This window comes from Gobius niger, assembly GCF_951799975.1.
Source record: "Gobius niger genome assembly, chromosome: 21".
In the NCBI taxonomy this organism is placed as follows: Eukaryota; Metazoa; Chordata; class Actinopteri; order Gobiiformes; family Gobiidae; genus Gobius; species Gobius niger.
The window spans coordinates 27,178,896-27,206,504 of NC_136872.1; the positions used below are offsets into that span (position 1 = coordinate 27,178,896).

General features: G+C 48.1%; 2 protein-coding genes across 2 annotated transcripts in view; both read right to left on the minus strand.

The window, feature by feature from the left end:
• The window catches only part of LOC306981094 (NACHT, LRR and PYD domains-containing protein 3-like), a gene marked incomplete at both ends in the record, with an annotated part of 141,002 nt that overhangs the window by 84,921 nt on the left and 28,472 nt on the right, over positions 1-27,609 (minus strand). Inside the window, one exon of the mRNA XM_079580644.1 lies at positions 17,658-17,831. Within this exon, the coding sequence (XP_079436770.1) occupies positions 17,658-17,831 (174 nt within the window). The remainder of the gene's footprint in view (positions 1-17,657; positions 17,832-27,609) is intronic.
• On the minus strand, positions 17,981-26,799 carry LOC306980689 (protein NLRC3-like; the record flags this gene model as incomplete). Its single annotated transcript, XM_079580117.1, has 6 exons — positions 17,981-17,988; positions 18,235-18,371; positions 18,448-19,275; positions 19,354-19,859; positions 20,140-20,591; positions 26,784-26,799. The coding sequence occupies 6 exons, from the start codon at positions 26,797-26,799 to the stop codon at positions 17,981-17,983; spliced, it is 1,947 nt and encodes a 648-aa protein (XP_079436243.1).

Below are 27,609 nucleotides of genomic sequence, written 5' to 3' on the forward strand. Positions count from 1 at the left end.
TGTTTGTGGAGATGGCAAACATTATAACAAGCTGTATTTCTGTAAACAGTTTAGAGACATGGATGTTAATGACAAGAAAACTTCCCTAAAAAACCTTGGAGGGTGTAAAATGTGTCTTGGGTTTCACACAGATGAGTGTCGTATTCATACTTACCTGTGCAGAAATAAGGACTGCCAAAGCGATCACCATTATTTCCTTTGCCCTAAGACGTCAAACTGTGAGAGTAGAGGAAAAACCTATTCAAGTAAGAGTATGCTCACTAGTGAACAAAAGAAGTTCTTATCTGAACTAACACCCAAAATGGCTGTGAGATGCAAGAATGCATTTACAAACGGTAACAGCCGAGCAGCTAACAATATTTACAATTCCAGGCTTTTGTAGAAGAATGGACTCAAAGAACTACCTGTGATGTTGATGCTGATGGAGGTAGCCACAGACACAAATCAAAAAGTTGGTACACTCATAGACCTGGCATCAGACACAAATTATATCACCCACAAAGCTACCAAAAGACTGAAGCTACGTAGTGAGAATGTGACTCTGGTCGTATATGGTGTGGGTAGTATGAAGATGACTGTTAAAACAAAAAGATATCTCCTTAAAGTCAAGATAAAGACAGAAGAAGGCAAAAAGGGCTTTCATACAATTGTCTGCTATGGGCTTGATGAGATTGCGAAAGTGCACAAAGTGGTTGAGCCGCATAAACTGCATACTTTCTTCCCAGGAGTTAAACTGGAGGAGCTGAGGAGACCTGCTGAAGTTGAGCTTCTAATCAGCCACAGGGAAGGAAGGCTTGCTCCACAAAGGCTGAAAGTCATCCAAGACCTGGTCCTGTGGGGAAGTCCCCTGGGTAAAACAGTAGGTGGCGCTCATCCAGATTTAGTGGAGGAGGTCGAAGTAGCAGCTCATCAATCAAAGACTCATTTTGCTCAATCTATGTGGACAAGTGCTGTTCAGTATGCAGGTGAGAAATCTGTACAAGCACAACCAATGGGTAATCACAAAACACCAGCCAGCAAAGAGTGGACAGCAACACAGTCTATCACAGCTAAGCTGCCTAGCAAAACGAAGAAACATCACCACAAATGGTTGGTTAGAAATGTTACATCTTCCCATGAGAGCAGCAAATGGACAATAAATGTGGATACATTTCCGAAGGTATTGCGTGTCCAAAGTGGGAGGTATCAAAAGAACCAAAGAGGATTGATAAAATGGAATAAACAATGTTCGCAATACTTTACAGAGGAAGAAATGGGCAGACAACGTAAACATCTGTGGTGACGAAAGTTCCAAGTGGGCATCCAGCATCACCCACCATGGGAAAGGCCTGCCATTCAACAGTATCTACAAAACACCCCCTCCTCCTGACAGACTGGTGAACTCCTTGGGTTAATAAACCAGGAGTTCAAGTGGGAGGTGTGCTGTCAAAAGTTAATGGTGTGACAGAATTGTTTCGACATGTTTAGTTATAGTTTAGTTGAGCAGCAGAGGGCACTCTAGCAAGTGAACTGTGATTCCCCTGACTTGATTAGCACCAGGACAGGTGTGTGGCATTGTTGCCTCGCAATCAAAGGTCAATGCAAGCAAGAGTATGGAGACATTGTTGGTATGTAATCTATAGTACTGATCATTGTTCATATGCTATAGCTAAAATTGTGCTCTGGTATAATCTGTTTAAAAAGGCATTCAGAGCCTAAATACTTATTTATTGTGTTTTCTTTTCTAAGGTTTTCAACCTGCTGCTGCTGTTGTTGCTGCTGTAAACTAAATGCTGCTCTCAGAAGCAAAACAACAAAGTAGCAAAAATAAAAGATGTAATGAAGCTGAGTTGAGCCTCTGTCCTCGGTCAGTGTACTTTTGGGTATTTGGATTTTCTTTATTGGAATGAAAATTAAAAATGGAAAAACAAGTTGTTTTTCAATTTTGGTTTGCAAATCAAAAAACGAAACATGAAAAAACAGCCATTTTTCAAGTGAATGAAACGCTGTTTTTAAAAAATAAAGCTGATTTTCATGTTTTCACTGTATATTTAATAAACAAAATCAAATTAAGACAAACAAAAAACAACCCAATTTTCGTTTAAGTAATCGGAAGTTGTCATATTTGTGCTCCAAGAGCGCTAACTACAAACGCCTCTTATATGAAGGTGCTGTTTGTGCAAAAACATCCGCCTTGTGATTGGCAGCCTGCGGCTCGAAGTGTGCCGCTGTATTGGCACATTTAGGCCATTCCTTTGCTTAGTGGCCAGCAGACACTATAGATACTATAATAGCTATAGGATTGATCTAGTCAGTTTTACGCACAACTGTCTCTCTACGATACTGTCCTTCAGTAGATCAGTCTCTTGACTAACCGTCAATGATCTAAACCAGTGTGGTCAACATCTCGCTTTAACTCGACCCCCAATCAAAACCGCCCTTTGACTCGGGGCTCCGTGCGCTCTGTGGCGCACTTGGTAACTTTTACACACAGCCCAGATGCACTAAGCAGACTGGCGAGGCGTGCACACGCGTTGTTGGAGCGAGTCTCAAATACGGCAGTGCATCTGTTTTATTAAAGAGAGAAAGACTTGGTGATTTGGAGTTCTTTCTTGCAGAGAGAGGCTGTGCGTTAAAGTTACCAAGTATTCTTTATGGCTTAGTTATTCAACTTACCAATTTCCTTTTATTTCAATTCATAACTTTGCAGGTACAGATTCACAAGATAAAAGGGCAGGTATTCAATACTTGGTTATCTTGTGGTGAGGTTCTTTCATGTTATGTTTTGTGTGTGTTGCTCATTGCAGGTATGTTTAGGTCAAAAAGGAAGGGTTTTAAGCTCTATTTCAGAGGCCATTACGCCTGAAGTATAAGAGGATTTAATATATTTTGTCCTGAATGATGGTTTCTTGCTTAGCAGTTTTCAGTAACATTATTTTTAATATTGGAAGCAAGGGATAACAAATAATAAGGCTTACGATCTCGTTAGATTTGAATTTTAGGGAAAATTCATTGTGCACGAGTGTATGAGCTTGCACCCTTCCCAATGGACGCTGCCAATTCTACACGCCATTCTATTTCAACCTGAAGACTTGGAAGACAATAGGGAACTCTTGGTGTGTGGGCAGAATAATCCCAAAGACACACCAAGAGGTGTTACGGCACGATAGTCTACTCGTGATCCATATTGATCTGAGGCACCTGGAGGTGTTTTGACGGGCTTCACAAGTATTGTGTTGAAATTAACCATCCGGTATGAAGATTGTTTCATGATTAATAGTTTGTTATGAGCATTCTCTTAATATGTGAATATGATTTTCATTTTCATATCTTTGAATATTGTGTTGTGTTTGTATTTTATTGTATGTCCATTTTCTGACTTGGACCAATAATATATCATTTGCAGGAGAAACTGATTGGTGGCCATGATCTTTTACTTATCCCTGATAATTGGCAATCAGGTCGGGGATTTGAGGTTTGGTCATGGTACCCCCTTTTACACGCCTTTAGTACTTGATGCATGTGTTTTTATTGGTAGCAGTATTTGCCCCGATTGGGTGATTAGTGAATCTAATGATGCACATGTCTCAGTACTTTGGGGTCACTGGGAGGGGGGTCATTTAATTCCATCACAATGACCCGTATAACTGTGTACTGTGGTACTTTACATGAAGTGTGTTGAATGTTGTTTTGAAATGTAAGTTCTGTGTATGCTTCCACTTAGGGCATAGATAAACCATTTGAATTTTGATTTTATTCTAAAATCTTGGTTTTGGATTAAATTGAAACTTAGGTAGTTGATTCAGGTTTATTTTATGCTGGCGTTTAATTTTGATTTTTTTCACTTAGTCAAAACCACTAGAAAGCTGTAGTTTTGAAAGGGAGGAGTGTTAGAGGATAACATTAAATCGCTATTTATCATACTGGGTCAGGCTGTACAGTCGTACGATCTCTGTCATAGCCTTGACTGTGGTGCTCAGGCGCCCACTCTCTGCCACTGAATGCTTGCGTATCAGTATGACGCTCTGAAAGGGTATTTATCCCTCTCCTGTGGAAGCATAGACAGACTTGAATGGTAGGACTAGCGCAATGTCTCGAGTTCATGTCTCCGGGTCCCGCACCGATGGTAAATAAACTTCTCCTGCATAAGACATCCAGACTGCTGCCTGTCATTCATCTATCCTCTCGAACACCATTGTTATTTCTCTAACGAAGTGATGAAAGTTTAGATAATGTAGTTGATACTCCCAGGCACCATAGATTTGTAATTAAATGTGAAAATAGTTTTAACAATATACTAATCAAAATATGAACTGGAAATATAATAAAGACACATTTTATTTTGTTGCAAAACCTAGAGGATATTTTCAATGTTCCAAAAGTCTGTAAGATAAGACTTCCTGGCTCATGTTCCTCTGGAAATATATTTTTTCTCACGAGCACAGACCGAAAACAAAACATTAACCTCTGTACAGAGCCTCTTGAAAGTATTCATACACCTTGAACTTTTGCACATTTTGTCATGTTTACAACCCTAAACATGAAGATTTTATTTTGATTTTTTTACTGAACGTTCACACACAAGTAACAGACAACTGTGAAGTGAAAGCAAAATGATACATGATTCTGTTATTTTTCAAAAAATAGAAAAGTGAAAAGTGGGGCGTGCATAAGTATCATACAGCATTTTCTGAGTGCATTAAATTGCCTTTAAAACATTTCTAATGATTCCAGAATGTTCACACCTTGGCCTAACGGTTAAATAGAGGCACCTGTGTGTAATCTACTCTCAGTATAATTTCAGCTGTTCTTTTAGGCCCTCAGAGCTGTGGTCGGAGTGTATTGGTCACTAAACAACATCATGAAGGTCAAGGAGCACCAGAGAGGTCAGGGATAAAGCTGTGGAGAAGTTTAAAGCAGCGTTAAGTTATACAAAGATTTCCCAAGATTTAAACATCTCCCGGAGCAACTGTTCAATCCATCATTCGGAAATGGAAAGAGTAAAGCACCACTGCAGACTTACCAAGACATGGCTGTTCACGTAAACTAACAAACTGAACAAGGAGACACTGGTGAGAAATACAACCAAGTGCCCCAAGATAACTCTGGAGGAGCTGTGAAGTCCTGCCGCTGAGCTGGGGGAATCTGTACATGGGACAACTATAAGTCGTATCTACACAAATCTGGCCTTCGTGGACGAGTGGAAGAAGAAAGCCATTATTGAAAGGAGGCCATAAGAAATCCCATTTGAAGTTTGTAGAAGTCATATGGAGGACACAGCTCCATGTGGAAGAAGGAGCTTTGGTCAGATGAGACAAACGTTATGTATGGAGCAAACCTGACACTGCTCATGGTCCTGAGTGCACCATCCCCAGTGTCAGATATACGGGGGGAGCATCATGCTGTGGGGCTGCTTTTCCTCAGCGGGGACTGGGGAGATTGTGAGAATAGTTGTGAAGATGGATGGAGCCAAATACAGGGACATTTTGGAGGAAAACCTGCTGTAGTCACAAGAGAACTGAGGCTGGGATGGAGATTCACCTTCAGCAGGACAATGACCCTAAACACAAAGATAAATCTACAATGGAATGGTTCAATAAAAACATATTCATGTGTTAGAATGGCCCAGTCAAAGTCCTGACCTAAATCCTGTTGAAAATCTGTGGAAAGATCTGAAAACTGCTGTTCACAAACGCTCTCCTTCTAATGTGACAGAGCTGGAGTTGTTTTGTAAAGAGGAATGGGCTAAAATGTCAGTCTCTACATGTGCAAATCTTGTAGAGTCAAACCCCAAAAGACTTGTGCTGTTATTGCAGCAAAAGGGGGTTCCACAAAGTATTCATTCATGCTGTATGAATACTTATGCACGCCTCACTTTTCTATCCATCCATCCATACATCGATTTTCTTTCGCTTTATCCGGGGCCGGGTCACGGGGGCAGCAGTCTCAGCAGAGATGCCCAAACTTCCCGATCCACACACACCTCCTCCAGCTGTTCTGACCCCGAGGCGACACCAGGCCAGCTCGGAGACATAGTCCCACCACCGTGTCCTGGGTCTTCCACGAGGCCTTGTCCCACTAGGACATGCCTGGAACACCTCCGGTGGGAGGCGACCAGGAGGTATTCGGAACAGTTGCCCGAGCCACCTCAGCTGCTTCTTTCCACGTGAAGGAGCAGCGACTCTACTCCGAGCTCCCCTCGGGTAACTGAGCTCCTCACCCGATCTCGGAGGGTGCGCCCAGACACCCTGCGAAGGAAACTCATTTCGGCCGCTTGTATTCGCGATCTTGTCCTTTCGGTCATGACCCAAATCTCATGACCATAGGTGAGGGTGGGAACGTAGATCGATCGGTAAATCGAGAGCTTTGCCCCGACTCAGCTCCCTCTTCACCACGACAGACCGATACAGCGACCGCATCACTGCTGACGCCGCACTGATCCGTCTGTCCATCTCACGCTCCATCCGTCCCTCACTGAGAACAAGACCCCGAGATACTTGAACTCCTCCACTTGAGGTAAGGACTCCCCACCGACCTGTAGAGGGGTAATCACCTTTTTCCGGTGGAGAACCATGGCCTCAGATTTGGAGGTGCTGATCCTCATCCCGGCCGCTACACACTCGGCTGCAAACCGCCCCAGAGCAGCTGAAGGTCCTGGTTCGTTGAGGCAATCAGAACATCATCCGCAAACAGCAGAGATGAGACTCTGAGGCTCCCAAACCGGACACCCTCCGGCCCCTGGCTGCGCCTAGAAATTCTGTCCATAAAAGTAATGAACAGAACCGGTGACAAAGGGCAGCCCTGGCGGAGACCAACACGCACCGGGAACAGGTCTGACTTACTGCCGGCAATGTGAACCAAGCTCCTGCTGCTCATACAGGGAACGGACAGTCCTTAACAGAGGGCCCCGGACTCAATACTCCTGGAGCACCCCCCACAGGGCACCACGAGGGACACGGTCGAACGCTTTCTCCAGATCCACGAAACACATGTGGACTGGTTGGTCGAACTTCCACGAACCCTCGAGCACCCGATGAAGGGTATAGAGTTGGTCCAGTGTGCCACGACCAGGACGAAAACCGCATTGTTCCTCCTGGATCCAAGGTTCAACCATCGGCCGGATCCTCCTCTCCAGCACCCTGGAGTAGACCTTACCGGGGAGGCTAAGGAGGGTGATTCCTCTGTAATTGGAACACACCCTCCGATCCCCCTTCTTAAAGAGAGGGACCACCACCCAGGTCTGCCAATCCAGGGGCACTGTCCCCGACCGCCACGCGATGTTGCAGAGATGTGTCATCCAAGACAGTCCTACAACATCCAGAGACTTAAGGTACTCAGGGCGAATCTCATCCACCCCCGGAGCCACCAAGGAGCTTTCTCACCACCTTGGTGACTTCAGCCCCGGTGATGGGTGAGCCCACCTCCGAGTCCCCAGCCTCTGCTTCCTCATCGGAAGACGTGACGACGGGATTGAGGAGGTCCTCGAAGTACTCCTTCCACCGCCCGACGACATCCCCAGTCGAGGTCAGCAGCCCCCCACCCGCACTGTAAACAGTGCTGGTGAAGCACTGCTTCACCCTCCTGAGGCGCCGGATGGTTTGCCAGAATCTCTTCGAGGCCGCCCGATAGTCTTCCTCCATGGCCTCCCCGAACTCCTCCCAGACACGAGTTTTAGCCTCCGCGACCGCACGAGCTGCAGCACGCTTGGCCTGCCGGTACCTCTCAGCTGCCTCCGGAGTCCCACAAGCCAACAAGGCCAGGTAGGACTCCTTCTTCAGCTTAACGGCATCCCTTACTTCCGGGCGCCACCACCGGGTTCGGGGATTGCCGCCACGACAGGCACCAGAGACCTTACGGCCACAACTACGAGCAGCCGCATCGACAATGGAGGAGGAGAACAGGGTCCACTCGGACTCCATGTCCCCCGCCTCCCTCGGAATCTGGGTGAAGCTCTTCCGGAGGTGGGAGTTGAAGACCCCACTGACAGAGGGATCTGCCAGGTCTGACCGGCTTCCTCCCCTGCCAGCGGATCCAGCTCACCACCAGGTGGTGATCAGTTGACAGCTCAGCCCCTCTCTTCACCCGAGTGTCTGAGACACGCGGCCGGAGATCAGACGACACAACTACAAAGTCGATCATCGACCTCCTGCCTAGGGTGTCCTGGTGCCACGTGCACTTATGGACACCCTTGTGCTCGAACATGGTGTTCGTTATGGACAAACTGTGACTAGCACAGAAGTCCAATAACAGAACACCACTCGGGTTCAGATCGGGGAGGCCGTTCTTCCCAATCACTCCCTCCCAGGTCTCACTGTCGTTACCCACGTGGGCGGTGAAGTCCCCCAGTAGAAAAATGGAGTCCCCAGTCGGAGCACCATCTAGTACCCCTCCCAGGGACTCCAAGAAGGCCGGGTACTCTGCACCGATGTTGGGCCCGTAGGCCGAAACAACGGTGAGAGACCTGTCCCCGACCCGAAGGCGTAGGGACGCGACCCTCTCGTCCACCGGGGTGAACTCCAACACGTGACGGCTGAGCTGGGGGGATATGAGCAAACCCACCCCAGCCCGCCGCCTCTCCCCGCGGGCAACTCCAGAAAAATGGAGAGTCCAGCCTCTCTCCAGGAGTTGGGATCCGGAACCCAAGCTGTGCGTGGAGCTGAGCCCGACTATATCTAGTCGGTATCTCTCAACCTCCCGCACAAGCTCAGGCTCCTTCCCCCAGCGAGGTGACGTTCCATGTCCCGAACGCCAGAAGCTGTGCATGCGGACCAGGTCGTCGAGGCACCGGCCTCGACTGCCACCCAGTCCTCTTCGCACCCGACCCCTACGGATCCCTCTGCGGGTGGTGAGTCCACAGGAGGGCGGGCCCACGTCGTCCCTTCGGGCTGTGCCCGGCCGGGCCCCGTGGGTAGAGCTCGCGTTCGGGCCCCAACCCCAGGTCTGGCTCCAGGGTGGGGCCCCGGCTGCGCCATGCCGGGCGACGTCACGGTCCTTGATATAATACTGTCCATAGAAGTCTTTTGAACTGCTCTTCGTCTGACCCGTCACCTCGGACCTGTTTGCCATGGGAGACCCTACCAGGGGCATAAAGCCCCAGACAACAGAGCTCCTCGGGTCATTCGGGCACTCAAACAACCCCACCATGTTAAGGTAGCAGTTCACAGTTTTACACTTTTCTATGTTTTGAAAAATAACACAGAGCTGAAAAAGAAAAAAAAGAAAAAAGTCCGCACAACTAAGTAGCTCCCAGAAAAGTTATTTAATGATGACTTACACCGTGTAACGTTTCGGGCCTGAGCCCTTCCTCAGACAAGTTGTCTGAGTAAGTCATCATTAAATAACTTTTCTGGGAGCTACTTAGTTGTGCGGACTTTTTTCTTTTTCAGTTCTATAGTCCACTTTGGTCCTGCACACTATTCAGACTGGATGTGCGTGTTTTTTCTTCTTTAACGCTATTGAAAAATAACACAATCATGTATCATTTTGCTTTCACTTCACAGTCGTCTGTTACTTGTGTGTGAACGTTCAGTAAAAAAAAAAAAATAATCTTTATGGGTTGTAAACATGACAAAATGTGCAAAAGTACAAGGTGTATAAATACTTTCGAGAGGCTCTGTATATATAACAACAACAAAGGTTAAAATAATAATAGTTTGTGAAACTGGAGACATGATGCAGTGAACTGACCTGAGGATCTGCAGGCGACAGTCTGACCTTTCAAGAAACCCACACAGATGAGACACTCCTGAGTCAGACAGGTCTGTGTTTTCACCCAGGTACAGTCCAGTGAGATGTGAGGGGTTGGACTTCAGAGCTGAGGCCAGAGAGGAACAGCTGATCTCTGACAAACCACAGCCCCTCAATCTGAATAAAGAATAAATGAAGTGATAAGAGTTTAGATAATGTAGTTAATAAAAACACAGGCAAGGGCATTTTGAAGAACAAAGGTCATGATAAGAATCCAAACTTAAAAGTAAATAAAACAGAACATATTTTTTGTCTGTACAGCGTGTTGAATTTTGATGAATTAATTGAATGCGCCAGGGGTGTCAAACTCATTTGGAGCGGGCGCCAAAAATGTAAACACAGTATGGGTTGAGGGACGAAACAGTCTGTCTGTTTAATTTTATTATTTTACATAATATGCTTTTAAACAGACCAGAAAAGGCCTTTTTTTAAGCTTCCAGGGCTTCCTAAGGTGTCTATTTGTATTTGTATTATATAAATTACTAGCTGAGACCCGGCCTTCGGCCGGGCCTCGCTAGTCTCCACATTTGATATTCTGAGATTATGAGTGATTACAAAGAAATGTCCAACCCGTCACACAGTTCAGCTGTAGACCAGTGGTTCCCAACCCATTCCAAAAACTATGGCCACTACAAATGTGTAAAATAATGAATGCTAAAAATAATTTCAAACAAACTGCAATTGGAGTGTTTGATGCACCCGTGCTCCTTTCTTATAAACTACATCGACAATATGTTCGCTAAACTCAGGAAATAGAATTCAAGAGACAGTGGAATAATTATGGATAAATATTAGGGGTTCAGCTCTAACGGTTTGGGTCACGGTGCAGGACCCGCGGTTTGGTGCATCACGGTAGTGTACAATCAAAAAAGTAATAAGTAGGTTTTGAAATGAAATAGCCTAATTATCGTTGTTAGACAGTATTCATACAATAAAATTGGCAATGCTTTCCAAGCTGCTTTAGAAGAAAATGTACCTCTGGGCTCACAATACGTGAAAGCAAAATAGAAAACAAATGGTACAGCAGCAACGCAAAAAAAAAGAAAAAAACTACGCAGCGCAGGCCATGCGCTCGTTAAGTGGTAGTTTCATTTTCGCTTTTACTCACACGGAGGATAAATCAGTCGGAGCAGCGCGTTTGATTAGAGGCTCGTGTTTGAGCAGGTGAGGGTCTGCTGGGAACGTCTGGTGGATCCCTCTGTCAGTGGGGTCTTCAACTCCCACCTCCGGAAGAGCTTCACCCAGATTCCGAGGGAGGCTGGGGACATGGAGTCAGAGTGGACTCTGTTCTCCTCCTCCATTGTCGATGCGGCTGCTCGTAGTTGTGGCCGTAAGGTCTCTGGTGCCTGTCGCGGCGGCAATCCCCGAACCCGGTGGTGGCGCCCGGAAGTAAGGGATGCCGTCAAGCTGAAGAAGGAGTCCTACCTGGCCTTGTTGGCTTGTGGGACTCCTGAGGCAGCTGAGAGGTACCGGCAGGCCAAGCGTGCTGCGGCTCGTGCGGTCGCGGAGGCTAAAACTCAGGTCTGGGAGGAGTTCGGGGAGGCCATGGAGGAAGACTATCGGGCGGCCTCGAAGAGATTCTGGCAAACCATCCGGCGCCTCAGGAGGGGGAAGCAGTGCTTCACCAACACTGTTTACAGTGCGGGTGGTGAGCTGCTGACCTCGACTGGGGATGTCGTCGGGCGGTGGAAGGAGGACTTTGAGGACCTCCTCAATCCCGTCGTCACGTCTTCCAATGAGGAAGCAGAGGCTGGGGACTCGGAGGTGGGCTCGCCCATCACCGGGGCTGAAGTCACCAAGGTGGTGAGAAAGCTCCTTGGTGGCAAGGCTCCGGGGGTGGATGAGATACGCCCTGAGTACCTTAAGTCTCTGGATGTTGTAGGACTGTCTTGGCTGACACGTCTCTGCAACATCGCGTGGCGGTCGGGGACAGTGCCCCTGGATTGGCAAACCGGGGTGGTGGTCCCTCTCTTTAAAAAGGGGGATCGGAGGGTGTGTTCCAATTACAGAGGAATCACCCTCCTTAGCCTCCCCGGTAAGGTCTATTCTGGGGTGCTGGAGAGGAGCATCCGGCCGATGGTTGAACCTTGGATCCAGGAGGAACAATGCGGTTTTCGTCCTGGTCGTGGCACACTGGACCAACTCTATACCCTTCATCGGGTGCTCGAGGGTTCGTGGGAGTTCGCCCAACCAGTCCACATGTGTTTTGTGGATCTGGAGAAAGCGTTCGACCGCGTCCCTCGTGGTGCCCTGTGGGGGGTGCTCCGGGAGTATGGGGTCTGGGGCCCTCTGCTAAGGGCTGTCCGTTCCCTGTATGACCGCAGCAGGAGCTTGGTTCGCATTGCCGGCAGTAAGTCAGACCTGTTCCCGGTGCGTGTTGGTCTCCGCCAGGGCTGCCCTTTGTCACCGGTTCTGTTCATTACTTTTATGGACAGAATTTCTAGGCGCAGCCAGGGGCCGGAGGGTGTCCGGTTTGGGAGCCTCAGAGTCTCATCTCTGCTGTTTGCGGACGATGTTGTTCTGATGGCTTCAACGAACCAGGACCTTCAGCTGCACTGGGGCGGTTTGCAGCCGAGTGTGTAGCGGCCGGGATGAGGATCAGCACCTCCAAATCCGAGGCCATGGTTCTCCACTGGAAAAAGGTGGTTTCCCCTCTCCAGGTCGGTGGGGAGTCCTTGCCTCAAGTGGAGGAGTTCAAGTATCTCGGGGTCTTGTTCACGAGTGGGGGACGGATGGAGCGTGAGATCGATAGACGGATCGGTGCAGCGTCAGCAGTGATGCGGTCGCTGTAGCGGTCTGTCGTGGTGAAGAGGGAGCTGAGTCGGGGCGAAGCTCTCGATTTACCGATCGATCTACGTTCCCACCCTCACCTATGGTCATGAGATTTGGGTCATGACCGAAAGGACAAGATCGCGAATACAAGCGGCCGAAATGAGTTTCCTTCGCAGGGTGGCTGGGCGCACCCTCCGAGATCGGGTGAGGAGCTCAGTTACCCGGGAGGAGCTCGGAGTAGAGTCGCTGCTCCTTCACGTCGAAAGGAGCCAGCTGAGGTGGCTCGGGCATCTGTTTCGGATGCCTCCTGGTCGCCTCCCGCGGGAGGTGTTCCAGGCATGTCCTAGTGGGACAAGGCCTCGTGGAAGGCCCAGGACACGGTGGTGGGACTATGTCTCCGAGCTGGCCTGGTGTCGCCTCGGGGTCCCCCCAGAACAGCTGGAGGAGGTGTGTGTGGATCGGGAAGTTTGGGCATCTCTGCTGAGACTGCTGCCCCCGCGACCCGGCCCCGGATAAAGCGGAAGAAAATGGATGGATGGATGGATGTTTGAGCAGGTTTTGGGCAATGTTTTGCGTGTACTTTTTTTCGGAGACAAAGCTTTGGAGACGGAATACGGTCAGCACCAACCACGCACACACTCAGTACTGTCGCCAGGCTTCCTGGTGTTCCCAAACGGTCTCCCATCCCAGTCCTAACCAGGCCCGTCCCTGCTCAGCTTCAAAGTCGGTATGGGAAATAAACATGGCGGCGCCCAGGCGGCGGCCATTGAGATTGCGTTTTCTATTATAGATTTGCCACAAACTGTAATAAAGTCGTGTTAACAAATAATCCATGTATTACTTACGAATGACACAGTGACCTGCATCAGACTGGGTATTTCATCAGCTGATGATTGGTATTTCAATTCATTGGTGGGCCAGTTATATTATAAGTTAGTAATTCTGGGGGCCAACAAAAATCATCTTGCGGCCCCGGGCCAGAGTTTGAAATGTATGGTTTGTGCCAACACAAACTTTAGTTTTATTTTTTTTAAATAATACTACGCCTCCACCAGTAAAATTGTTCAGCTCTGTTCTGAACGGACAACTTGAGCCTCCAGGTCCACGAGTCGCAACAACTGCATTCGGCCCAGCCTTTGCTCAGACAAAGGCACCAAAGAATGGAACAAACTCCCACTCAGGCTGAAACTTTCCTTTAACCAAGGAATACAAGGAAAGTGCTATTATGACCTTTAGTAATGTTTTCTTGTAGTAATTTTAGCATAATTCTGTGCGGACTGACGGGTGAATGGTTAAATTAAATAAATTCATATTTTCATTTGAACAGGGCTTTTATAATAATATGACATTCCCCCAAACTGGGCCTACCCTAAAACATACACTAACGCTCTCGTTTCGTTGTGTTGTGCTCCACACATGTTTTGCAAAATGGGACAGCAGTGTTTCAAACTCTTGTGCAGTTCGAAACGTCACAAGAAATGGGAAGTTGCATCACGTCTAACGGGAAATAGCGTAAACCGTAAACCGTTATATCCTGGTCACAGTTGGAGAATCCAGGTTTGTTTTTACCAGGAGACTGATATTTTCAGGTTTCTATAATCAGGAAACTGCATTTATTAAGGATGCACCAAAACCACTTTATCTAAAACCAATATGAGTACAAGGCACTTTCTTCAGACATCAGTGTTTTATAGATAGAATTTTTTTAATGACATATTGGTTATTAGTTACCCATCTACACTCTACTAGTGTAGTGTAGTGTTAAGTTTGGGGTCACTTAAAATATCCCTACTGAAGGAGAAGCAATGATTTTTTTCAATGAGGATAAGATTAAATGAATCAGAAAGACAGTCTAGACATTGTTAATGTTGTGAATCCCTTCTCTAGCTGGAAATTAGTGATTTTTTGTGGAATACCTACATAGGTGTGCAGAGGCGCAATTCTAGCAAACATCGCAACTGGACTAGGCGACCCCAAACTTTGGAACGATAATTTGGGGTCGTGCCGCCATGAGCAGCTGGCAGCACTGTAGTACAGTGGTTAGCGCTCGTGCTTCACAGCTATAAGGTCCCAGGTTCCCACCTGGACAGAGCCTTTCTGTGTGGAGTTTTCATGTTCTCCCTATGTCTGTGTAGGTTTCCTCCGGGTGCTCCGGTTAACCCTACCACACAATCCGGTGTGGCTTTTTCATCAACCTGCACTGTCCTGACCACATAAACCAATAAACTTAAAGATGTCACTTTACTACCAAAATACACTCTGATCTGTCCGTATAACTCCTTCCTGGCTAGCTCGCCACGAATTATGTAGCACCTGTGTAATAACAATGTTATAGATTCTATGGAGTACGTACCTAATACCTACGGCAGGCTATGTTACTACGGAACACAGAAATACAAAAGTGAATGTCAACATAGGCTAGTGACCAGAAGATCTAGTTCGGCTCTAGGAGGGAGTGGACAGGAGGCAAGAGTGCGGTTAAGAGGTACCATGTATTTAAAGTAGTAATTATAAACCGAAGTGAGAAAAATATATACAGAAACCAATAGTATAGATTCTGTGAATGGCCATTCAACATACAAGCGCTTCAATCGATATCCAGTTAGTGAATACAATTCAAATCAAATGCGACCAAAACAAAAAAATGCACAAAACAACGGTGCGTTGATCACAATCCAGAGTCCGCAAACCCAGCGTTGGGAAACTCCAACATCAGGCAAACCACCCCACTTCCCAACCCCTCCACAAGTCCCGGATAAACCCACGTCTGGGTTGAGTGTAATTGTCCAATGGGAAATGTCTAACCCCGGGATTCCACATCATCCGCCTGTGCGCTCAGCTCCACTCCGCTCCGCCCCGACTCCGAACGGCTGCGACATCAACGCCCACTGTCTCCGCTTCAGTCCGCCCCGGTCCTCTCCGCCAGTGCTCCAGCTCCATGAGGAGCACGCGCACAAAGCAGCGACTTTGAGAAATAAACCTCCCAATAAAATAATAAACAACTATTTATGAGCATGCGAGCTGTACCGCGTTGAAGCATGAAGCCTGTGCCTCCCTCAAATGCGCGAGGGAGAGAGAGGCAGAAAAAAAAGTTACGTGAACAAAAGCAACAGAAGCTTAATCGGGTCGTGTGATTGTTTTTGTGATAACAAACTCCCCAAAGGGAATTATCGAGGTCACTTTGTGTGAAATAGTGACATTTTCGTTAAAATAAAGTCCGCTCGGAGGGTATTTACTTTGAAAATACGGATATTGTTGTCGTTCTCTTTCCCGTTTGGTGCGGTCTGAACTGTGGAGCTTGATCCGGCCGGAGCTGACGGGACGCAGACGGACCTGAAAATAGGGTTGATCCGTATTTTTATCGTGGCGAGGCGGAGAGGCGACGTAGGCCCCTCGGAGCGGAGTGGACGATGTGGAATGTTTCTGAACGTTCAACATAGCAACGCATTTGCTGCGGAGGTCGGGGCGGAGTGGAACGGAGCGGAGCGGGGCGAGCACGGAGGATGTGGAATCTGGGGGTAAGGGGGTTTGGGGAATAGTGTGTGTGGGCAAGTGAGTTGAGTGGGGAGAGTTCGTGGACTACAAGGAGCCCTCTACCAGCCCGGCAGGAGAGTACGATTCGATTCTTCAGCAGTTGCCAACTGTAGGCTCTAGGCCTGCTCCATCAGCTCGCCATCGGATTAGAACCTGGCCTGGAGAACAGGACCAAAAGCTCTAATGAATCACCAGCTAGTTGCTAACTATTCTATTCACACGTGCACATAATTTAAATTAATCAATAATAAATGTCACATTAATAGCACTAGCTGCACTATACATGTACATTTACATTTAAAGATTCAGTGTTCAAACATAATATAATAATAATAGTTAGAATATTAGTAATTTATCTTTACCAATACTAACTAGCAGTCAGTTAACAGTTAAACAATCACATATGAATCATAATTAAATTCACATTCATTCCGGAGTTGACATAATTCAGAAACAGGGCATAAACTTTGTGAAACCCCATGCTAACCAGCGCCCATACACATGACGGCGGAGGCTAACGCTAATGCTAACACAGCATGATGACAACAAACACTCACCGGTTTAGCGATCTATTTCTACCCACAAGCGCTTTTCCTCGCGGTTTGGTTCACGGTAGGAGACTCCTGTGAGTTGAGATATAAACCAGTTAAATGATAAGTAAAACCGAAGTGGTAGGACAACGAAAATTAGCTCAAACCGACCTGAAACACGACTCTGATCTTGCTTTCCCCACTGCATCTGCACACTGAATGCGCAGCGCCATATTAGAACTCACGATACGCCGCCCCGACCCATGTGACTCGATGACGTCACCGAAAGCGAGTGCAGTGATTGGTTACAGGCGTGGGGAAAAAAATTGTGAATGGGAACGGTAGGAACAGGCTGGGCACAGGTTTTATCACCTGGGTTACATGAACAATGTTTATACGACAGCGCTGTCCACCATATTGGATGTCAGCCATTTTGGATTATAGCCTGCAAATCCAGGGTGTTTCTTGGAATTAGCTCATTTTGGGTGAAAAATAACCTCAACAAGTGAAATTTTGAAATTGTAAGAATTTGGTGACTTTTTTCAGTTCTCACTCATTTGACAAAATTCAAATTAGGCACTATAGCGTCCCTATAGCAATTATATGGAGAGTAAACATTTGACTTTAACGTAAATTTAAAAAATGAATTTTTAACATTGACATATTTTTCATGGTATTGTTGGTCGCGATGACCAGAACGTCCCATAAATCCGAATGTGAAAATGATAAAATCATAGATTTCCGTGCCTTGTACTTTTTCTTTTAATCTCCTCCAGGGACTGAAATCAAAATTGAAGTGCAGCTATATGTAATTATTTTTGTTGCTGTTGCTTTTACATTGTCCCTGTTGAAATAACCTGATAATCTAGTATTCCTTAACATTTCAGAACAATATACAAATCAAAATGTGTAAAGGAAATAAATAGAAATATATAACACTTTATTTTGTTGAGTGTTTTTTTTTATTGACAGTGGTCAAAAAGTATGTAGGATGAGAGATTTTTTATTTAATTTGCCTGTCAGAAGTTATAAAAAACAAAAACTAATCACTATAACTATTGTTCTTGAGCCCTGACACAAAGACAGTGAACTGACCTGAGAGTCTGAAGGCGACAGTCTTCCAACTGCAGAAAACCACACAGATGAGACACTCCTGAGTCAGACAGATCGTTATAACCCAGCTCCAGCTCAGTGAGATGTGAGGGGTTGGACTTCAGAGCTGAGGCCAGAGAGGAACAGCTGATCTCGGACAAATCACAGTCCCTCAATCTGAATAAAGAATAAATGAAGTGATTAAGTCCAGAGTAAAGTCAGAGGAGTTTCTGTAGCTGCAGCTGAACATCTGAGACTCTGGTTTGGAGCAGAACTCAGAAGTCAGGGGTAAATGCTGTGGTTTTTCAGACATGATCTCCTACACTTTACTTCACTCTCAGAGAACGGTTACGTCCCATCAATCAGTTATTAAAGGATGAGGAGAGTGGAGGATGGACGAGCGAGAGCCGTCACAGACCTGACACTGATGTCCTCAGACCTGCACTGACCTGAGAGAGGAGAGCTGACAGTGAGGACTCTTCAGACCTGCACTGACCTGAGAGAGGAGAGCTAACCGTGAGGACTCTTCAGACCTGCACTGACCTGAGAGAGGAGAGCTGACAGTGAGGACTCTTCAGACCTGCACACACCACAGACACTGAGGAGTCACTCAGGTCATTAAAACTCAGATCCAAGTCTCTGAGATGGGAGGGGCTGGAGCTCAGCGCTGACGCCACCACTTCACAGTGAAGATCTGAGAGTTCACAGTCTCCAAACCTGTAACAGATGTTAGAGCGACATGTGAGTGATTCTAACAGGTCTGTGAAGCTTCTGTCTGTGACTGAGGACTCACACAGCCTTCCTGCAGTTCCTCACCGCTGGGATCAGTCTCCATTTACCCTGGAGATACGTCTTGTACTTCCTTAGGTCCAGCTCCTCCAGGACCTGCTCTGACATCTGCAGCATGTAGGCCATAGCCGAGCACTGGATCTCAGACAGTCTCTCCTTAGATCCACCTCCAGACTTCAGGAAGTCCTGGATCTGCTGCTGCACAGACTGGTCCTTCAGCTCCATCAGACAGTGGAAGATGTTGATGCTTCTGTCGGGAGAGATTTCCTCTGAGCTCATCTTTTTAAGGTTTTTAATGACTTCTGTGATTTCTGATTGGTCGATTGGACTCAGCAGAGCTCCTAAAAGTCTGTGGTTGGACTCCAGACTGAGGCCATGAAGGAACCGCACAAACAGGTCCAGGTGGCCGTTTAGACTCTGCAGGGACTTTTCTACAGATTTTCTGAGAAACTCATTTGGACTTAATTTGGAGACGGTTCCTTCACTTCCATAAAGAAACTCCCTGACCACCTCCTTGTTGTTCTCTAAGCAGTGGTGAAGGTAAACGGCTGCCAGAAACTCCTGCACGCTCAGGTGGATGAAGCAGTAGACTGACAGGTTGAAGACACTCTCTCGTTTGATGATCTCAGTGCAGAGTCCGGAGTAGACCGAGGCCTCGCTCAGGTCCAGACCCACCTGCTCCAGGTCTTCTTGGTAGAACATGATGTTTCCTGTCTGCAGATGCTCAAAGGCCAGTCTCCCCAGCTTCAGGAGCAGCTCTGTGTCGGCCTTTGTCAGCCCCCAGGGCTCAGACCTAAACTTCTGAACAAATGCCTTCCACAAACTCTTCTTTCTGTCCTCAGACTGAACTGCATCATAATGAGTTGTTCGAAGACTCTTCTCTTCTCTTTCCTGAACTCCTGCTTCATACTTCCTCTTCCTGTGCGTCTGCACCAACAGGAAGTGTGCGTACATGTCTGTGAGGGTCTGGGGCAGTGGTCCGCTCTGATGGCTTCTCAACATGTGGTCCAGGACTGTGGAGGTGATCCAGCAGAAGACTGGGATCTGGCTCATGTTGTGGAGGCTGCGGGAGGTTCTGAGGTGGGACAGGACTCGGTCACACTGTTTTTTTTTTCTGAACCTCTTCCTGAAGTACTGCTCCTTCTGTGGGTCAGTGATGAAGCCCCTGACCTCCGTGACCCTGTGCACGCACCGCGCTGGGATCTGATGGGCCGCCGCTGGGCGGGAGGTGATCCATATAAGGGCGTGAGGAAGCAGAGCGCCTCTGATGAGGTTCACCAACAGTACGCCCACCTCTGACCTCTGTGTGACCTCAGAGATGAGCTCACAGCTGAAGTCCAGAGACAGTCTGCTCTCGTCGAGGCCGTCAAAGATGAACAGGAGTTTACAGACGGACAGACTGTGGGCTTTGAGCGTCTGTGGGGCAGAGAAACACAACATTTAACATCCATGACTTTACACCACTTTCCTTCAACCCTCACTTTAAACCAGTGAGTGGTGGAGCTCCAGTGTGAGGGACTGCAGGGTTTACAGTGAATGTGAACACAGACTGAACTAACAAACGCCCTGAGAGCCAGGAGTCATTTCAAAAGTGTTTGAGACTTTGAAATATATGATGTGAAAGGTAAAGCTTTCTCTAAATGAGAGTGACCTGTGGATCCAGCGCTGGATGGAACACTTGGATCAGCTCCATCAGACTGTAGCGCCCCCTTCTGACCAGGTTCATCTCTCTGAAGGACAGTGGCACCACCAGCTGCAGCTCCTGGTTCTCTGAGCCCTGGGCCCAGTCCAGACAGAACTTCAGGACTGAGAAGGTCTTCCCCACTCCAGCCACGCCCACAGTCAGCACGGCTCTGATGGAGCCCTGCTGCAGCGCCCCCTGCTGCTGCTCAGGGGGCAGAGCTTTAAAGATGTCCTGGCACCTGATGGTGATCTCCTGGACCTCCTTCTTCTTGGACTGTGTCTCCAGACTCCTCTCCTCAGGTTGGGCTCTGGCCTCTTCACTGAGGCCCTCTGTGATGTACAGCTCAGTGAAGATGCTGTTCAGAAGAGTTCTATCTCCTGATTCTTCACTTCCCTCTGTCACACTCTCACATCTGCTGCTCAGGCTCTGCTTATGGTCCTTCAGAACCTTGTGGAGACCTTCACCTGGACACAGAGGAGGAGACACCTGTTAATGTTGATGAACAGGTCTCTTATTCCCTGCTGTAGTTGATGAGTCTCAGACTGAGCAGACTCACCTGGTGCAGGGCCTTGAACCCCCTGATCAGGACTGTTGCCTGTGTCTCCACACTGAGGCCAGGCGTCCTGCTCTGACTCTGTTTCTCTGTGACACAAACACACAGCACTGAGCACGTCTTTAACATCTCACAAGTTACAATCACAAATATAAAGCACAGTTTAGCTGCTGAGACTCTGTGTTCAGGTCAGATCTTACTGTGAGTCTGGAGCAGGTTCAGGACTGAAGACTGGATTACGACTAGACCAGTAACTCTCCAAGGATAGAGCGGACACTGAGGCTGTAGATCTGCTTCTGTGGAGAGGAGGTTAAGTTTTCAGCCTGATACATGTGAAAGCCACATTGTGTTTCTACTTTTATCGGATAAAACAAAGTATCTCCTAAAGTCTCCCCATCATCAACCACAAACCTTTACTAGGAATAATATTTGACTCAAAGGATGCTTTGACGACTTATGTCTATTCACCTTATTCCGGAGGTTCGCGTGGGCGGCGCCATGAATTGTTCCCGCCCCTTTTCTCCTATGTGTTAACATGGGGCTGGAGAAGTCCACATAAAATCAGTCACTACACGAAAACAAAGCCGTTTTCAGGCCGCGCAGAGAAACGCTGCAGTGTCGACATGTCGGTGCAAATGAACATTGGACATTTTACACAAATCAATCGACTAAACATCAGATTTGAGCGGAGAATATTTTCGCTCGTTCTCCGTTAAAATGGACGGGCTTCGCGCTCGACCGGAAGTGTCTGGACAACGAGGTGCCGAGACAACGCAAAAAGTGGCAAAAGTGGGCGGGGCGGAATAAGGTGAATAGCTGTGGATGGACTCATTAGGTTTATTTCTTACCGTGAGTCTGGAGCAGGTTCAGGACTGAAGTTTATCAATCTGCCATGAGACCAGTCACTCTTCATGGACAGAGCGGACACTGAGGCTGTAGATCTGCATCTGCAAAGAACAGATGTTATGTCGGTCTTGGCTTCAGCTGTGATAGACTCCACATTCAGCTAAATTCTCACAGTGAGTCTGGAGGAGCAGGTTCAAGACTTAACTCTAGATTACGATTTTTAGACTGGGCATTGGAAACACAACTGTGAGCTGAAGATCTGTGTGTGAAGAGAAATTATCAGCTTTGCTTTGTTTGAAAACACACACAGCCCGAAGGGACGACGTGGGCCCGCCCTCCTGTGGACCCACCACCCGCAGAGGGATCCATAGGGGTCGGGTGCAGAGAGGACTGGGTGGCAGTCAGAGGCAGGTGCCTCGACGACCTGGTCCACATGCACAGCTTCTGGCGTTCGGGACATGGAACGTCACTTCGCTGGAGGGGAGGAGCCTGAGCTTGTGCGGGAGGTTGAGAGATACCGACTAGATATAGTCGGGCTCACCTCCACGCACAGCTTGGGTTCCGGATCCCAACTCCTGGAGAGAGGCTGGACTCTCCATTTTTCTGGAGTTGCCTGCAGGGAGAGGCGGCGGGCTGGGGTGGGTTTGCTCATCAAATCAAATGTATTTATATAGCACATTTAAAACAACTGCTGTTGACCAAAGTGCTTCACAAAAGGTCTACAGTACAGAAACAAATAGAAATATAATAATAAGAAACAAAACACATATACAAAACAGCAAAGCACTAACAGCTTAGATTTGGCCAGATATGTGCTAGACAGTGTTAAAAGCTTTTGCATAAAAGTGTGTCTTAAGCAAAGATTTGAATTGGTCAAGTGTCTGAGCAGCTCTGATGTGGAGAGGCAGATCATTCCACAGTTTTGGAGCTGCAACAGAGAAAGCCCTGTCCCCTTTAGTCACATATTTGGAACGAAGAACCTCTAAAAGCAGCAGATCTCAGAGCCCGAGCAGGGGCTTGACGGACCAGAAGCTCAGACAAATACAGGGGAGCAGCGCCGTGGAGACATTTAAAGACAAGTAAAAGCTTAAACCTTATCCTATAATACACAGGGAGCCAGTGTAGAGCAGCTAACACAGGGGTGATGTGCTGTCTTTTTCTGGTCCCTGTAAGGAGACGAGCGGCTGCATTTTGTACCCCCTGGAGGCGACAAATTGAACGCTGACCAAGACCAGTGTACACAGAATTACAATAATCAAGTTGCGAAGTTATAAAAGCATGAATGTCTTTCTCAAAGTCACAGGCAGGTAGATAGTTTTTTACCTTGCTTAGGGTTTTAAGGTGGAAAAAGCTTGATTTGACAACATGATTTATATGTTTCTCAAATTTAAATTCATTGTCTACAAACACACCGAGATTCCTTGCAAAAGGGTGACAGAAGGAAGCGAGAGGGCCAATGGCGCTGTCACAGTTGTCGAGAACATTAGAAGAATTATCTTTGTTTAGACTTAAAAAGTTGGCCCCCATCCATATTTTAACTTCTTGAATGCAATCCAACAAAGGATTCAATGATCCCTTAGAGCTAGACTTCAGTGGCATATAGATCTGCAGATCGTCAGCATAAAAATGATAATTAACTTTGTGTTTCTCTAAAATCAGACCAAGGGGTAGAAGATACAGAGAAAATAACAAAGGGCCTAAAATGGACCCTTGAGGCACTCCACTCCACAATGAATAGGTGACGCAGATGAGAAGCATGAGCCAACATTAACTGAAAAAACTTCTATCTTTTAAATATGAATCAAACCATTTCAGAACAGTGCCTTTGAGTCCCACAGACAGCTCAAGGCGTGATAAAAGAATGCCATGATCCACTGTATCAAATGCAGCAGTTAAGTCCAAGAGCACAAGGACAGAGTGGACTCCACTGTCAGCAGTTAAAAACAAATCATTAAAAACTCTTAAAAGGGCAGTCTCTGTGCTATGACAGGGTTTAAAACCAGATTGGGACTTTTCTGCAATGGTGTTTTGATGGTGTTTGTGTTTTTGAGATTGTAGCTGCTCATAAACAGCCTTCTCCAGCACTTTGGATAGGAAGGGCAGCTTAGATATAGGCCTGAAGTTAGCCAAAGTAGTGGTGTCCAGATTAGGCTTTTTTAAAAGAGGCTGCACCACAGCATGCTTAAAATCAACTGGGACACAACCAGATTTTAAGGAAGAATGATCAAATCAACTATGCACGGACCAATGGATTCAAAAACCTCCTTGAGGAGAGCAGGAGGAATTTTATCCATGGGACAAAATGATGAGCGCACTTTGTGAACAATCTTTGTTAAAATGGATAAAGACACAGGCTCAAAGGTGTCAAATGTAGCATGACATGTTTGTGGGACATGATTGTTTAGGGCAGATGAAATAAGACCGGCCCTGATGGAATTAATTTTTTCATTGAAAAACTCCATAAAATCCTCACAAAGTTGAGGTGAAGGCACAAGACCAGAGGAGTCACATGGGTTGACAAGCCTATTTAGTGTCTTAAAAATAAACTGGGGATTTCATCATATCCCCCCAGCTCAGCCGTCACGTGTTGGAGTTCACCCCGGTGGACGAGAGGGTCACGTCCCTACGCCTCCGGGTCGGGGACAGGTCTCTCACCGTTGTCTCGGCCTACGGGCCCAACATCGGTGCAGAGTACCCGGCCTTCTTGGAGTCCCTGGGAGGGGTACTAGATAGTGCTCCGAATGGGGACTCCATTGTTCTGCTGGGGGACTTCAACGCCCACGTGGGCAACGACAGTGAGACCTGGGAGGGAGTGATTGGGAGGAACGGCCTCCCCGATCTGAACCCGAGTGGTGTTCTGTTATTGGACTTCTGTGCTAGTCGCAGTTTGTCCATAACGAACACCATGTTCAAGCACAAGGGTGTCCATAAGTGCACGTGGCACCAGGACACCCTAGGCAGGAGGTCGATGATCGACTTTGTAGTTGTGTCGTCTGACCTCCGGCCGCGTGTCTCGGACACTCGGGTGAAGAGAGGGGCGGAGCTGTCAACCGATCACCACCTGGTGGTGAGCTGGATCCGCTGGCAGGGGAGGAAGCCGGTCAGACCTGGCAGGCCCAAGCGTGTTGTGAGGGTCGGCAGGGAACGTCTGGTGGATCCCTCTGTCAGTGGGGTCTTCAACTCCCACCTCCGGAAGAGCTTCACCCAGATTCCGAGGGAGGCTGGGGACATGGAGTCAGAGTGGACCATGTTCTCCTCCTCCATTTTCGATGCGGCTGCTCGTAGTTGTGGCCGTAAGGTCTCTGGTGCCTGTTGCGGCGGCAATCCCCGAACCCGGTGGTGGCGCCCGGAAGTAAGGGATGCCGTCAAGCTGAAGAAGGAGTCCTACCTGGCCTTGTTGGCTTGTGGGACTCCTGAGGCAGCTGAGAGGTACCGGCAGGCCAAGCGTGCTGCAGCTCGTGCGGTCACAGAGGCTAAAACTCGTGTCTGGGAGGAGTTCGGGGAAGCCATGGAGGAAAACTATCGGTCGGCCTCGAAGAGATTCTGGCAAACCATCCGGCGCCTCAGGAGGGGGAAGCAGTGCTTCACCAACACTGTTTACAGTGCGGGTGGGGGGCTGCTGACCTCGACTGGGGATGTCGTTGGGCGGTGGAAGGAGTACTTCGAGGACCTCCTCAATCCCGTCGTCACGTCTTCCAATGAGGAAGCAGAGGCTGGGGACTCGGAGGTGGGCTCGCCCATCACCGGGGCTGAAGTCACCGAGGTGGTGAGAAAGCTCCTCGGTGGCTCCGGGGGTGGATGAGATTCGCCCTGAGTACCTTAAGTCTCTGGATGTTGTAGGACTGTCTTGGCTGACACGTCTCTGCAACATCGCGTGGCGGTCGGGGACAGTGCCCCTGGACTGGCAGACCTGGGTGGTGGTCCCTCTCTTTAAGAAGGGGGATTGGAGGGTGTCTTTCAATTACAGAGGAATCACCCTCCTTAGCCTCCCCGGTAAGGTCTACTCCAGGGTGCTGGAGAGGAGGATCCGGCCGATGGTTGAACCTTGGATCCAGGAGGAACAATGCGGTTTTCGTCCTGGTCGTGGCACACTGGACCAGCTCTACACCCTTCATCGGGTGCTTGAGGGTTCGTGGGAGTTCGCCCAACCAGTCCACATGTGTTTTGTGGATCTGGAGAAAGTGTTCGACCGTGTCCCTCGTGGTGCCCTGTGGGGGGTGCTCCGGGAGTATGGGGTCCGGGGCCCTCGCGGTGCCCTGTGGGGGTGCTCCGGGAGTATGGGGTCCGGGGCCCTCTGTTAAGGACTGTCCGTTCCCTGTATGAGCAGCAGGAGCTTGGTTCATTGCCGGCAGTAAGTCAGACCTGTTCCCGGTGCGTGTTGGTCTCCGCCAGGGCTGCCCTTTGTCACCGGTTCTGTTCATTACCTTTATGGACAGAATTTCTAGGTGCAGCCAGGGGCCGGAGGGTGTCCGGTTTGGGAGCCTCAGGATCTCATCTCTGCTGTTTGCGGATGATGTTGTTCTGTTGGACCTTCAGCTGCTCTGGGGCGGTTTGCAGCCGAGTGTGTAGCGGCCGGGATGAGGATCAGCACCTCCAAATCTGAGGCCATGGTTCTCCTTCCCCTCTACAGGTCGGTGGGGAGTCCTTACCTCAAGTGGAGGAGTTCAAGTATCTCGGGGTCTTGTTCTCAGTGAGGGACGGATGGAGCGTGAGATGGACAGACGGATCGGTGCGGCGTCAGCAGTGATGCGGTCGCTGTAGGAGGAGCTCGAAGTAGAGTCGCTGCTCCTTCACGTCGAAAGAAGCAGCTGAGGTGGCTCGGGCATCTGTTCCGGATGCCTCCTGGTCGCCTCCCGCGGGAGGTGTTCCAGGCATGTCCTAGTGGGACAAGGCCTCGTGGAAGACCCAGGACACGGTGGTGGGACTATGTCTCCGAGCTGGCCTGGTGGCTGGAGGAGGTGTGTGTGGACCGGGAAGTTTGGGCATCTCTGCTGAGACTGCTGCCCCCGCGACCCGGCCCCGGATAAAGCGGAAGAAAATGGATGGATGGATGGATGAAAACACATTTGTCTTTGAAGGAGGTTATTGGTCAGTGAGGGTTTTAGTTATGGACGACGTGGACAGTCCCAGTGCAGGAGGGAGAGAAACACTCACACTCTTTAAACCAAACCTATTATAAAGCTGCAGGCCAGAGCTGCTGCAGATCCAGGACAGCAGAAACACGCTCCATTACAAACTGAAGTCTCTGCTCTTTTACCATCCGTGCTGCGCATTGTGGTGAGTTCACATAGTTCTGTTTACACTGATGCAGTTCACGCACTCGATACTAAAAACAACCTGCACATGTTTGTATTTCTTCTCCCGCCTCGTATGAACAGAGCAGAAAGTAGGAGAAGAGCGATGGTGCAGAAAATATCACTCATTCATACAATGCACACTTTAAAAATAGCCTGTAGTGTTGTATTATGTTAAAGGGATTTTTATTTTATTTTCCAGGACTTCATAACTAACGGTTTCAAACAGAGAAATTGTCAGGTTAAAATATATTTAAAATGTGTTAATTCCCTCACAGTGAAGAGGCCAAACCTGGAGCAGACACTAAGACTTACTTTACTCTTTCCAACAAAGGTCTGTTTACATGTGGCCGGTCGTAACAGGGATGTGAGAGGCCTGGTGTGGTCAGGGATTAAACCAAGAGAATTTGACGATAAAATCTGACACACACACAACTTATGTCTATAGCTGTGGATGGACTCATTAGGTTTATTTCTTACCGTGCGTCTGGAGCAGGTTCAGGACTGAAGTTTATCAATCTGCCATGAGACCAGTCACTCTTCATGGACAGAGCCGACACTGAGGCTGTAGATCTGCTTCTGTAAACAACAGATGTTATGTCGGTCTTGGCTTCAGCTGTGATAGACTCCACATTCAGCTAAATTCTCACTGTGAGTCTCGAGGAGCAGGTTCAGGACTGAAGTCTGGATTACGATTAGACCAGTAACTCTCCAAGGATAGAGCGGACACTGAGGCTGAAGATCTGCTTCTGTGGAGAGGAGGTTCAGTTTTCAGCCTGATACATGTGA